General features: G+C 50.9%; 4 protein-coding genes across 4 annotated transcripts; 2 read left to right on the top strand and 2 right to left on the bottom strand.

The window, feature by feature from the left end:
- Positions 1-1,768: 1,768 nt before the first annotated feature.
- Positions 1,769-2,419, top strand: N7537_010692 (glucosamine--fructose-6-phosphate aminotransferase; the record flags this gene model as incomplete). Its single annotated transcript, XM_056901746.1, has 3 exons — positions 1,769-1,979; positions 2,039-2,085; positions 2,180-2,419. 3 exons carry the CDS (start codon positions 1,769-1,771, stop codon positions 2,417-2,419), a joined length of 498 nt encoding a protein of 165 aa, XP_056750414.1.
- A 425-nt stretch (positions 2,420-2,844) lies between these two features.
- On the bottom strand, positions 2,845-4,285 carry N7537_010691 (FAD-dependent oxidoreductase; the record flags this gene model as incomplete). The annotated part of the gene is made up of 2 exons (XM_056901745.1): positions 2,845-3,671; positions 3,751-4,285. 2 exons carry the CDS (start codon positions 4,283-4,285, stop codon positions 2,845-2,847), a joined length of 1,362 nt encoding a protein of 453 aa, XP_056750413.1.
- A 527-nt stretch (positions 4,286-4,812) lies between these two features.
- On the top strand, positions 4,813-12,976 carry N7537_010690 (Type I Polyketide synthases (Type I PKS); the record flags this gene model as incomplete). The annotated part of the gene is made up of 4 exons (XM_056901744.1): positions 4,813-5,472; positions 5,552-12,163; positions 12,203-12,247; positions 12,302-12,976. The coding sequence occupies 4 exons, from the start codon at positions 4,813-4,815 to the stop codon at positions 12,974-12,976; spliced, it is 7,992 nt and encodes a 2,663-aa protein (XP_056750412.1).
- Positions 12,977-13,402: 426 nt separating this feature from the next.
- N7537_010689 (Dienelactone hydrolase) lies at positions 13,403-14,281 on the bottom strand (the record flags this gene model as incomplete). Its single annotated transcript, XM_056901743.1, has 3 exons — positions 13,403-13,777; positions 13,830-14,085; positions 14,139-14,281. The coding sequence occupies 3 exons, from the start codon at positions 14,279-14,281 to the stop codon at positions 13,403-13,405; spliced, it is 774 nt and encodes a 257-aa protein (XP_056750411.1).
- Between the last annotated feature and the right edge of the window lie 34 nt (positions 14,282-14,315).

Raw genomic sequence — 14,315 nt, 5'->3', positions numbered from 1 at the left:
AAGATTAATTGCTTGAAGCCAGTGACAAGGATTACTGAAAGGAGAGCTGATCCTTGTTGTCCCTAGTGCTTGGTTCCATATGAAAGTTGTCGGGTCGGATTGTTACTGTACTCCGGCCCGCCCCGCCCCTCATGGTAGCCGGGCCAATGGGTGCGATTCCGGTGCAAAGATGAGGTAGCGACAGGAAAGAAGTGCCGTTTCATTTACATGGCTTACTATTATTTGGAGAGTTATTGCTGTTATCTGTAAAAGGCCAGGAGACAGTCCAACGGAGACGCGAAGGAAGCTTGTAAGAGTGGCAAAGCCTTACGGTATGTTTAATACATCAAAAAGCCAGAAAAAAAGGTGGAATAACGAGATTGAATATATGGATTTACAGAGTATTATACTCAGAAACCCATATGGTCATTAGTACGATGTGTATCATACAAAAGTACATATTACGTTTAGTCATTATATCTGTATAGATTGTTAAAATGGGAGAATTATAGACAGTCATGTGTGAAGAGACAGCGGCCAAAGGTCAAATGCCTAATTTTTCAGATATGATGCCTGAATATGCCTTATTTTAGACTAGAAATCAAAATACCTGAATTACCATAACAGAGGGCTTAATAAGCAAAGTATCTGACCTCGGAGTTGAAAAGAATGAAGCTATTCCCACTATACAACCCCTATATCCGCCTATTTCCGGGCGTTAAAGCTGTTACGACCGACCAAATCTCTCTGATGAAAAAATGAAGCTTTTCAGGCTATATAAACACTAGGATTCCATTTTTTCTTGGTATTGAAGCTTTTACTAGCTGATATTCATATCGTGTTTGTCTTAAAGGAGGGTCCGAATAGCTTTATTTGTGGTATCTCGCCTTTATAAGGCTCGAGATTAGTATAAGAAGGCATTTTGTGGGGTCTAGGACAGTTTTTAACGCTGGGGATTCGAAGAAACCGATGGGGTCGGAATAGCTTCAACTTACAGTATACGGAATAGAGCGGTGTCGAAAGCGGTCTACAATTCAGGCCGATTCAGGAATTAATCGTGAAAAATCAGGCATTTGACCTTTGGCCGCTCTGCCCCTTCGCAGTCATGGATATATAGCTAAATTTAAGCCGAAGTCTGGTAAGAGCCCCATCCTTATCATCCTTATCGTGGCCATCCTTAGCTATACTTAGGTAGGTATCGAGGCGAAAGGAACTAACTAACTAGGTAACTACGTTAGTCCTTAAAATAGTTATCCCCCTTTAGAGTCGCTACCTGTGCCCCCCGACTACACCGATCCCAAACCCACCTCTAAACTCCCAAATACCCTTCGCTAACCCTCTCCCACCTATCTCCCAACTACACGCTCGTTCTGGAACCGTTCTCAGATCTATCCTCCCTCATTACCCTTCGCTTTTCAGTGGACACGGAGCAGCCATGTGGCAAGTGAGCCAGATTCGGAATATGGTACACATATTACTCCTGTGTCGCAGTCCATGGCACCCTCGAAGAGTTGACTAAGACTCCAATTGCTGTCGAACTATCTTCAGGTTCCTAGATAGACAGGCTCCTGTCTTCCGGGACGATACGTGTTTTTGTCTCTCAGTCTGGTGGGACTGCGGATTCTCTGATGGCTCTACGCTACTGCCTTGGGCGTGGTGCTATGACCGTGGGTATCGTCAATGTTGTTGGATCCTCAATCTCCATCTTGACTCACTACACTGTCCACATCAACGCCAGTCCCGAGATCGGCGTCGCATCAACCAAGGCCATACTTCACAAATAGACTGCATGGTGATGTTTGCCTTGGCGCTTAGTGAAGACCGTTCAAGCAAGAGCCAGCGTCGTATCGATATCATGGAGGGCCTTGCCAACATCTCCGAGCAGACTAAGGAGTTCCTGAAGCTTGACCAGGATATTAAGAAATGTTGCATGAAGTTTAAGGACCTGAAGAGTTTGCTACTCCTTGGTCGTGGTAATCAGCACGCCACTGCCCTTGAAGGTGAGTTTCAGCCTCCCACCAAAAGCTTCCTCGAACGATAAATACTAACAATTCTCTAGATGCCCTTAAGATCAAGGAAATTTCCTATCTCTACTGTGAAGCTCATGTCCGGTGAGCTTAAGCACAGTGTTCTAGCTCTGATTGATGAGGCATTGCCTCTTGTCATGATCCTGACCCGTGATGACAACTTCTCCAAGTAGCTTAACGCTTACAACCAGGTTATTGCGCGTAACGGCCGGCCCATAGTCATCTGTAACACTGATGACCTCGAGTTCCCTAGAGACAGGACCGACAGGGTCGAGGTCCCCCGCACTGTTGATGCTCTTCAGGGTCTGCTCAACGTAATTTCCTTGCAGCTCGTGGCCTATTGGCTTCCTGTAGCCGAGGGGCTGAATGTTGATTTCCCAAGGAACTTGGCCAAGTCTGTCACTGTCGAGTAGAACAGCAATAGATCAGCCCATGAAAATGGTTGTGAGAAATGATGTATAGTATAAGAATACAATTAGATGTATTGTAGTTTGCATGGAAGCTCGCATCACTTTCATATCATCCACCGGGATTGACATTGCATTTCAAGTGATATTGACCTTTCTATTGACTCTCGCACTAGAATGCACCTCAGATATATCAGCCTACTAGGTACTTCGACCATGAAGTAAAACGCCCAAGCCATTAGATCTCTCGAACTCTTCCATGTGAAGAAAGTAGTAGGAGTAGAGGGAAATCTTCAAATGAGGTGATAAATTCCACTGAGCCGGCACTAACCCGCGGTGAGTGGGTTGGTCTTGGAACGGCTAAGTAATTGTTGCGCTAATTTCAGTTGTTAGACTGGAAACCCGCCTGAGAGTGCAAGTGGAGAGGAATCTCACTCGCTCATCCTCTGCCTATATCCCTCAATTGCCTCCTGCAACATAGAATTGTAGTCAAAGTGCCATATCTTGTGGGAGCGCTCTTTGATCTCCTCGAAACAGGTCTCGGCCTTGCCCCACCTCTCGGGATCCGCCCATTCAGGCTGCTGGTACAAATCACATACTCTTCGGCTACTGTCTACAAACCACTGAGCGCGGACCCGCCGGACAGCATCATAGGTATTAAACGCGGCAACTACAGCGCGCCCACAGTCCATTGCGCTTTGCCCTCGCATCGAGACCGAAACTTCTCCCAGCAAAATCGCCAGGCACAGCGCGTCCTCGACCCCAATGCAAGCCCCTGCCCCATGATGTGGGACAGCTGCATGGGCTGCGTCACCAGCCAAACAAACCTTACCGCGACTGAAGTAAGGGGCTGGGTAATCCCAAGTGTCGAACATTGCCCAGCGGTCGATCCTTTCCGGCAAAAAGCTAACCACGGCGCGCAGGCAGGTATTCCAGTTCGCGAAATCGTTCATTGCGTCAATTCTTGTGGCAGGCTGTACGAGACTTGTCTGATCAGTCCAGTCCTTGGTATCCGACACGAACGCAGCCACGTTGACCATGGTCTGGTTCGCGACCGGATAATGGATGAGATGCGCGTTTGGGCCGACGTGCATATTCAGGGTGTGCGCCTTGGATTCCCCCAGGGCGGAGATGGCGTTTTCCATTGAGATGAGACCCCGATACGCAAACTTGTGGCTATAATGTGGGAAGGAGTGGGGCGAGTCTTTGCCAAACAGATGCTGCCGAACCCGAGACAGGATTCCATCGGTACCGATCACTGTGAAGCCATTTGTATTTCTCAGCTTCAATCCGTCGAAGGAGAGAACAAATTTTGAGGCCGGGGGGAGAGGGCTCACCGCAATCCACCTCGACAGATACGCCATCGGCAAACTCCAGAGTGATCTTGTCCCCCAATTCTTTCTCATAAACCTGCTGTACTCGCTTCTGGCACTCGATCACCCCCTCAGGAAGAACCTTTACGAGCGTCTCCAAAAACTGGTCGCGCCTACAGCCCTCAAAGCCGCGGATGCCTGCGTCTATTTCATATAGCTTCCTCTCATATGTGGTGTCCTTGCCCGAAACCTGGTTGTATCCATCCACCCAGCGGAGATAATCACGCGCTTCACCTTGATGATCGCCGATTGAGATGGGAACAGCTCCGCTGGATCGCAAAGCATACACAATAGCTGGATCGAGAAGTTCCATGCACCGAACCGAAGTGGCAGTGAAGGCCATTCCTGCCCCGATCTCGCGAAAGCCTCGCGCCTGCTCGTAGACTTTGACGGCGATGCCACGACGGACCAGACCCGCCGCTAGCATGACTCCGATGAGACCAGCGCCGACAATGCCAACTGTGAAAGACCCGTCTTGTGCATCGATTGCGTCGGCCATTTTGGTATTGATCTTCCTGCAAACTAGGATTGTGTACTAATGGTGATTGTGTGATGCCGGGTCTTGCGTGAAATTGTGATGCTCTTCATCCTGCAAACGAAGATAAGACCAAAGAAAGAGATGAGTAAGACCGCCATCACTCGGTTCAGACTGTTCGGACTATTCTACTTCATCCGAGGATCCATTTATGTTTCGGGTGGAGATTCGGGTCCGTCGGGCCCGGCGGGTGCCTGTGCGCCGGGGGTTTTTGGCCCCAAAATGCAATTTGGACGTCTAACTCAAGCATCAGCAGGATTCGGGTACTATCCGTTTGGTCAATGGAAAATGTTGCTGACAAAAGTATTGATACATGCCTATGCAATATACTAGATTATGGTGTATTGTAGCTAAGACAGAATAAATAGGGAGAGGGTAAGCTTCAAAGGCGCGCACAAGTCACTTTAATTTCAGCATCCGGATCCTCATTTTTCTTTTCTTTTTCAACCTTGCAACTCATTTGATTCAACTGGTTTCGAGCAGCTCGAAGTATGACATTCCTGGTGTCAAATTTACCAGCGGAGGAGACAGTTCTCCTCTTTGGACCGCAAGCATTGTCGTTAGAAGCCAGTGCACTCAATGCCCTTCGGACAAAGATTGTGGCCGAGGAGCGTCATCGCTGGATTCGACACACCATAGCGGATCTTCCCAGCGTCCTGCAAAGCGTCCTTCAGCATTGCCCAGACCTTGCAAGACAGGCAACATGGGCTTCCTCTGAGTTGCAACAGCTGAGTAGCTGGCTGAGTACCGGGAGCAGGGCGGCTGTCCTTGACGGTTCGACTTTGCCTAACACCATTCTCACTCCTTTGGTCGTGACCTCGCAGCTGATTCAGTACATTGAATATCTCGACCGGATACGGAGTTCCACAAACGACAGAGATGATTTCTTGCCTTCAAACCTGCAGGCGACTTCTGAGACATTAGGTCTTTGTACCGGGCTTCTCAGTGCGCTGGCAGTATCGAGTAGCAATACAAGATTGCAGTTGGAGAATTACGGATCGGTGGCCATTCGGTTCGCCATGCTGATTGGCCTGGTTGTCGATGCCCGAGATCTATCCGAGGCCCACAGCTCTTCGAAGTCCATGGCCACTAGGTGGCAGTCGGAGGAACAGAAGCAGAAGCTACTAAGTATTATTGCTTCAGATCCAGAGGTGAGCGTACATCCTTCTATTTTCCTTCTGATGTAGAATGATACACCTCATCGAGCTATTGATTAATATCCCTTACAAGACATATATTTCTGTCCAATATGACGAAAATCGGGCTACTATAACCTCTCCCGCTATGAAGACCGGAGCAATAAAGCAGGTCCTGATATCTGCCGGCATTTCAGTGTCAGATATTGCCCTTCGAGGGCGGTTCCACTGGCACGGGCACGCGGCAGACATTGAACCACTGATCAAATTCTGTGACATTGATGAGAGATTTCAATTTGCCGACACAGCGGCTCTCATACTTCCAAATCGGTCTTTCGCGAGTGGGACCCCCCCTCGGAGCCGGCCATTGCATGCAGCAGCTATCCGATCCATCTTGGTGGAGCCTGCCCAGTGGGTGGACACAGTCAAAGCGGTGCATGTCTCCACACTCATTAGCCCCGCAGCGAAGGTTGTTTCCTTTGGCGCAGAACGATGTATACCGCCGTCTATCCTGACGACACTGAGCGACCGAGTGTTGTATATGGAGGAGCAAGATCCGATTTCTCGCTCAGCCCTTCCTCGTCGCTCATCAAGGGATGATATCGCCGTAGTCGGCATGTCGGCCAAAGTCGCTGGCGCGGATGACCTGGAGGGGTTTTGGGATATCCTCTGCAAGGGTGCGTCGCAGCATAAGGAAGTACCGGCTGAGCGCTTCAACTTCGAAACGGTTCACCGCAAGGTTGATTCAAAACGGAAGTGGTTTGGCAACTTCGTGAATGACCCCGACAAGTTTGACCATAAGTTCTTCAAGAAGTCCCCACGTGAAGCCGAGTCCATGGACCCGCAGCAGCGACAGCTGCTGCAGATCGCTTACCAGGCTGTCGAGCAAACCGGATATTTCCAAAATGCGAGCCCAGATGTGCGAATCGGATGCTATATGGGTGTGTGCTGTGTTGACTACGAGAATAACCTCGCCTGCTACGAGCCCAATGCCTTTACGGCTACAGGCCACCTTCGCGGATTCATCGCGGGTAAGGTCAGTCACTACTTCGGGTGGACTGGTCCCGCCTTAACGATCGATACGGCCTGTTCCTCGTCAGCGGTTGCCGTCCATCAGGCTTGTCGCTCCATCCTCAATGGCGAATGCACAGCAGCATTAGCAGGTGGCACGCATGTTATGACAAGCCCGCTTTGGTTCCAAAACCTTGCTGGTGCTTCCTTCCTGAGTAAGACAGGCCAATGTAAACCATTCGACGGTAAGGCCGATGGCTACTGTCGTGGTGAGGGTGTAGCGACTGTGTTTCTGAAAAAACTCAGTGCTGCTCTAGAGGATGGAGGCCAGATCCTGGGTGTCATCTCGGGCACGGCAGTCCAGCAAAATGAGAATTGTACACCGATAGTGGTACCGAATGAGCCGTCGCTGTCTAGCATCCTAGGGTCTGTTCTGGACAAGGCCGGCTTATGTCCCGAACAAATCACTGTTGTCGAAGCTCATGGCACGGGAACACCCGTCGGCGACCCTGTGGAGTATTCGAGTGTCAGTAAGGCGCTTGGAGGACCGAGACAGTCCCAAAACCTGATCCTTGGATCGGTAAAAGGACTCGTAGGCCACTGCGAGTGCGCTTCTGGGATTGTCTCGCTCATAAAGGTCTTGCTTATGATTCAGAAGGGCATAATCCCACCGCAGGCCAGTTTCGACACACTGAATCCAGTAATTCAGAAAAGCCCGACAGACGGTATCCAGATCGCCCGACAGGTGGCTGCCTGGGATGTGCCCTTCCGGGCTGCGCTTATCAACAACTACGGTGCGTCAGGGTCCAACGCCTCGATGGTGATTACACAACCGCCGCCGACGTCCGCAGCCATTCACGGCACCGCGACTACACAGCGGGTGCCCTTTTGGTTTAGTGCGCTCGACGAAAAAAGCCTTCAGGCTTATGTCACAGCGTTTCTTAAATACCTTCACGGGCAAAGAGAGCCGCTGTCTCTGAAGGACCTGGCGTTTAACCTATCGCGCCAGTCCAACCGCTTCTTACAGCGTAGATTGTTGTTTGCCTCCCAGTCAGTTGAGGAGCTCCAGATGCAGTTGATGGGATATCAGAAGAGCGATACGAGTGTCAATGCAAGTACCCGGCCAGCTCTGCGACCGCTGGTACTTTGTTTTGGTGGCCAGGTATCCAAATTCATTGGACTGAGCCGTTCTCTGTATGAGGAGGTTGCTGTCCTACGTGGGCACCTAAATACGTGCAATCGTCGCTGTATTGCGCTTGGAATCGGCAGCATATTCCCTGCTATCTTTCAGCGGACACCTGTTGACGATATTGTCACACTCCAGACAAGTCTATTTGCCCTGCAGTATGCATGCGCCAAAAGCTGGATGGACGCTGGCGCGCAACCTGTCGCGGTGTTGGGCCACAGTTTCGGAGAACTAACAGCGCTCTGCGTGGCTGACTCTTTGTCTCTGGAAGATGCGTTAAGCATGATTGCCGCTCGTGCCCGAGTGATTAGGGACTTCTGGGGACCCGAGGGAGGGAGTATGATGGCCTTGGAAGGTGACCTAGACATTGTCCAGCAATTGCTTGTCACAGCCAACAGTACTATCCCTGATCAAGAGTCAGCAGGGATTGCATGCTATAATGGATCTAGGAGCTTCACTGTAGCTGGGTCAACCCGCGCGGTGGAGGCCGTCGATGCGTCTCGTCTTGGAAGCCCTTCGTTCGCTTCTGTCAAGGCAAAGAGACTTGATGTCACCAATGCCTTCCATTCCAAACTGGTCGAACCACTGCGAAGCAGATTGAATGAAGCAACTAGGGGCTTGACCTTCCGGGAGCCGTCCAACATCCGCATAGAGCGATCCACGAACACCCGCCCCGAAAAAACAATCGACAACCCTGGCTCCTATGTCGCCGACCATATGCGGTTGCCGGTCTATTTCCACCATGCATTGCAGCGAGTGGATAATGAATTCCCCAATGCAATTTACCTGGAGGCGGGATCTAGTTCTACAATCACCGTGATGGCCAGCCGAGCATTACAGGGTCTCGCAGGGAGACACTTCCAGGCCGTCAACATCACTACAGACCGTGCGTGGGAGAATCTAGTCGACACCATGTTGAGTCTGTGGAATGCCGGTCTAGGTGTCTCCTTCTGGGCTCATGTCTCTGCGCAGACGACCCACTACGCACCCTTGCTACTTCCCCCTTATCAGTTTGAGAAATCCCGACACAGGCTAGAGAATAAAAAGCAGCCGCAGAAAGAGTTTGTCGAGGTCTCAGCAAGCAGTGGTGGCACGGAGACCCAAAAGCTGCCAGAGACGCTGTTAAGCTTTGTGGGATACCAAGATCCAGATTATTACCATGCGCGATTTCGGGTCAACACCACATTTCCCGAGTATGAGAAACTGATGACAGCACACCTCATTGTAAACACTGCTCCAATCTGCCCTGCCACTGTCCAAATGGACATAGCAGTCGAAGGCCTGAAAGCTTTGGTACCCACGATCGGGTCCGAGGCCCAGCCGCAAATCCACGGCGTCGACAATCAATCCCCCATCTGTGCTGACCGGTCGCAATCAGTCTGGCTTGATCTCACATCTGAAGACGGCCCAAAGAAAGGCAGGTGGCGTTTCCGGTTTTTCGGTACGAGCACAGCTAGCGACCAGTCACCTTCCCAGAAGCAAGCCGATGCCGGCACCACTTTCACAACTGGAACTTTGATAGTGCTTTCAATGGATGACGAGCAAACTCGACTCGATTTTTCGCGCCATACGCGACTAACAGGTCACGCGCGCTGTATTGATCTGCTTGACCACAGCGCCGATGCGGACGAGATCCTCCAAGGTCGCACCATATACAAGACATTCGCGAATATTGTCGACTACGGCGAACAGTACCGAGGGCTTCAGCGACTTGTTGGCAAGGGCCAGCTTTCGGCGGGTCGTGTGTTGCGTGCCTACAACCCCAAGACCTGGTTCGACGCCCACCTGTCTGATGCGTTTGCACAGGTCGTTGGTATCTGGCTGAATTGCATGACAGAACGTGACACGACAGAGTTGTACGTCGCTCGAGGGTTTGAGAAATGGATCCGCTCACCTGACATGGATAGCCTCGGGGGCCGGCCTAACAGCTATGATGTTCTGGCGTACCACCAAGGGCCCCAGAAGAACTCTTGCTTATCTGATATATTTGTCTTCCATCCAACTACTGGTCAGCTTGTCGAGGCGATTTTGGGCTTCCAATTTATTAGGGTTCCACGAGCGGGCATGGTCAAGCTGCTAACGCGGTTGACCCGCGATGAGAAGGCATTGGCGACGAACACGAAACTTGCAGAGCTTGTGTCGCCGATCAAAGCAGTCGAAAAGCCTTCTCCTTCACATATTACCGACACCAAGGTATCAGCTCCAAAGAAACAAGACAAGCGACCGGCGTCTCCCAAACCAAATTTGTTCCCAAAGCTCAGTTCGATATTAGCCGATCTGACAGGAACCGAACCTGAAGACATTCGCATTGACAGCGAGCTGGCCGAAATCGGCGTTGACTCGCTGATGGCCATGGAGGTTGTATCGGAGATTGAAAACGCTTTCAAATGTTCCCTGTCGTTGGACGACGTGGCGGACATCACCACCATGGCCCAGTTGGTGCGGGTTGTGCAATCGACGCTTGACGAAGGCAATAGCGAGGCTAGCTTAGATCCTACTGACGATGAGAATGAGAATCAGGCTTCTTCGCCGGCAGAGACAGAGTTGACCGATCTCTCAGTCGGCGTTGGTGTCAACACCGCCGATCTTCTCGCGTACTTCGCTGAATGTCTGGGTATAGACGAGGGCGAACTCTCCGTGTCCGCTCCGCTGAAGGACCTAGGGGTTGATTCGTTGCTTTCTATGGAGGTTCGAGGAGAACTGGAGGACAAGTTTCGATTCAAACTTGACGATTCTCTCGTACTTGAGGAGCTATCGATCGAGGAGCTGCATCGTGATCTACCCGGGGCTCAGGTAGCGCCCGAACTCCCCGACTCCGCTGCTCCTACCGCGTCTTCCCCCGCCCCTCAAGCCTTACTTCGCAGCGGGCCGGCCCCAAGTAACGTGCCCTCCACCATCCCAGTTGAAGATATTCTAACTGCCTTCCGGGAGACCAAGGCAGCTGGTGACAGCATCATAACTTCCAATGGCTGTTCCAACTACGTAAAAGAAGTGTTACCAAAACAGACCCAGTTGTGCGTTCTGCACACGTTGGAGGCTTTCGAGGAGATGGGCTCTTCCATCCGTGCCCTCAAATCCGGAGAGAGGTTGACACTATTTACCCCGCGTCCTGAGCATATTCCTCTTATTGCACGCCTAGCGGAGATGTTGGAGACTCAGTCTGGACTGATAAAGGTGGTTGACGGCCCGGGGTTGACTGTTCGGCGTACCGAGGCTGTGTACCCAGCCGCCTCAAGCACTAATCTCAGGGAGGAGCTGCGCCAGAAATACCCAGAGTACCAAAACGTGAATGCATTGATCTTTTATGTTGGCTCGCATCTTCATCGGGCGCTGCGTGGCGAGATTGATGGGATCAAGTTGATTTTCGGCAACGTGGAAGGCAGGAAACTAGTATCAGGCCTATACGGTGACTGGATCATGAATATCTGCTACTATCAGCAAATGGAAGATTTCCTTAGTCGACTAGTGTCCCGTCTTCCACCTGGAAGTGGTCCATTGCGAATCCTGGAAATGGGTGCAGGGACAGGGGGCACCTCGAAATGGCTTATTCCTCTTCTGGCTCGGCTCGAGATACCCGTCGAGTACACATTCACCGACCTGGCCCCATCGCTGGTCGCAGGTGCACGCAAAACATTCAAGCAGTACGCATCTATGATGAAATTCCGTGCGCATGACATCGAACAAGAGCCAGCCGATGATTTGATCAACACCCAGCACATAGTAGTGGCGAGCAACGCTGTGCATGCCACGCACAGCCTCGTCGGGTCCGCAACGAAACTGAAAAAGGTCTTACAGCCTAATGGTATTCTCATGATGCTAGAGATGATTGAACCCCTTTACTGGATTGATATGATCTTTGGCCTGTTCGAAGGCTGGTGGCTCTTCGCCGACGGGCGTCGCCATGCTCTCACTCCTGCTGCGCGTTGGAGAACAGATTTGCAGGCAGCTGGATTTGGACGTGTGGATTGGTCGGATGGATTGCTGCCAGAAAACACCATCAACAAGCTTATCATTGCGGTTGCCTGTGATCCGGATCCCACTGAGAATATCCAGCAGAGTTCCTCATCTCACATCATCACGACTGACCCACATACGCTCGCAGACCGCAAAAGGGTTGTTGATGATTATGTGCGCAAACATACCCTGGAATTTGATATTTCCCTTCCGGTGTCTGGCATTTGTCGGCAGGCGCTTGGTCATGGTGTCGTCATTACCGGCGGAACAGGCAGCGTAGGCGCACATGTCGTTGCACGTCTGGCCCAGATGCCCTCTGTTACGAAAGTAATATGTCTCAACCGCCGCGGTCAGCAAGAGGCCCGAGAACGACAAATGCAGTCACTGGCCACAAAGGGACTCTCCCTCCCTGAGGAGGCTCTTGCGAAAATCCAGGTCCTCGAAACGGACCTCGCAAAGCCTCAGCTCGGGCTGTCGCTAGAAGCCTACAAGAAGCTACTCGAGTCTACCACACACATTATGCACAATGCGTGGGCGATGAGCATCAAGCGGCCGGTCTAGGGCTTTGAGTCACAGTTTCGTATTATGCGAAAGTTGATCGAATTCGCCCGCGACCTCTCTTCACCAGGCGGTCCCCCGGTGAGCTTCCAGTTCATCTCGTCTATTACCACTGTTAGGCATTACCCAATCTAGAAGCAGGACCCCCATGTCCCAGAAGAGCGATTTTCTCTTGATGCGGTACTCCCTATTAGCTGTGGGGACGCCAAGTATATCTGCGAGCTCATGCTCGACCATACACTTCGCGGTGACTCGCAGAGGTTCCACACATCGACTGTGCGCCTAGGACAGGTGGGAGCATCAAATATCTCAGGCTACTGGAACCCGGTTGAGCATCTGTCGTTCCTTTTTAAATCGGCACAGACCATCAATCACCTGCCTGATCTGCATGGGCCACTCTCCTGGACGCCCGTGGACGATGTGGCTGGTACACTAGTCGAGCTCCTCTTTGTCGAAGACCCGTATCCGATTTACCATATCGATAACCCAATTAGGCAGCCGTGGCAGGAAATGCTTCCCATTCTTGCGGATGCCCTCGGAATCCCGCCGGACAACCGCCTGCCCTTAGACGAATGGGTGGCTTGCGTGCGCGACTTCCCCGCAAATGCCCTTGACAAGGATCAAAACCCAGCCACCGTGCTAGCCGATTTCCTTGAACAGGATTTCCAACGCATGTCGGCGGGTGGTCTTCTTCTTGACACTACCAAGAGTCGAGAACACTCCCAAACTCTCCGCGCAGTCGGCCCAGTGAGCCCAGACCTTGCGCGGAAATTTGTCCAACACTGGAAGAGTATTGGTTTCATTGCCTAGAGATGGGCTCTTTCAGAGCTGCAAGTCAATACATTTGATCTCGTAAATATGGATGGAGTTATAGATGCTTTTGTGGTGTATTTAGTTGCGAATCTTGTCTCACGCCAGAGTATGAGGACCTGTACTAGAATGAAATAACTTGGTATTTCTTGAACTTGACTTGTCATTGCAAAGATATTTGAAGTTACTATACCATAGACAATCTGGATTAACTTGGTAAATAAAGTTGGTCAACTAGATAAAATATTCTGGAGGAAAAGCAGATAGAAATAGATCGATGTTTCCTTGTCCAGTTTTCTGTCCGGTGGTATGTTTAAATATTGTCGCTTGATAACAGTTTGAAGAAACATGGAACCATGTTTTGTGATTGGAAAACTGAATCCACAATATTCTCGTCAAGGTCTCTCTCGCACCAAAATACCTAAGCTAGACTAGGTCCTCCTGATTCAAATGCTCATTGAACCACTCAACTCCTTGTACAAAAGCACTTCGCTTCGCATATCTCACATCCGGGATCGCTGGATCGCCTCGGACCGCAAAGCCATGCTTCACCCCGCTATAGAGGTTGATTTGATAAGGAAGGCTCAACTCCCTCAAGATACCCTCTGTTACATGTCGCTTTTCAACGGAGAATATTCCGTCGGTTTCTGCTGCAGCGATAGCCAGTGGGCCTTGAATGGCCTTGAGCTCGGCCTCTTCAATATGGGATGGGTGTGCTGTATAGCCCACATCGATTTTCCCCGGGTGCAGATGCCGCACGACATACTTGCCGCCGAAGCAATATCCCACAGCACCAATTCTCTAGTACCCGGTTAATACTAATATCATTGTATTTGACTTGGGACATACGTACTTTGCAGTTGAATTCTGTCCTCATTCCCCGCAGGCAGGATTCCACAATCGGATCCACAGTCGGGGGGAGATGGTTCTTTCCTTCCGGGTGATATCCCCCGTTTCTCCACTTCTGCATATCGAATTCCCCCGGCTTGTTCAAAGGCACAGCATCACCGTAAAACAGATCTGGTATAATAGCAAAATACCCATTCATGGCAAACTGATCTGCAATGAGTTGAGCGTTTGGCACACGATGGCCGGTGATATCCGTGAGGCTATCAAAAGTGAGAAATAGTGAACCTGGAGGGGAATCCTGTTAAGGACTTACATCAAAATCCCATTTTCCGTTGACTTGGTATGGGGATGACTGGTGTAGACTTCAACGTCATTCAGCATGGATAATGAACCTTGTGGCCGCCCATCATGTTTGAACCCTTGGTAGCAGCAAGCTTGGGGAGGGTAGGACGCCATTTCCGCAGAATGCAAGTAGGGTGCTCTAATAGTG

The sequence above is a fragment of the Penicillium hordei genome (genome assembly GCF_028827395.1).
Source record: "Penicillium hordei strain IBT 12815 chromosome Unknown utg000005l_segment0_segment0, whole genome shotgun sequence".
Taxonomy (NCBI): Eukaryota; Fungi; Ascomycota; class Eurotiomycetes; order Eurotiales; family Aspergillaceae; genus Penicillium; species Penicillium hordei.
This window is presented reverse-complemented; position numbering and strand designations above follow the sequence as displayed.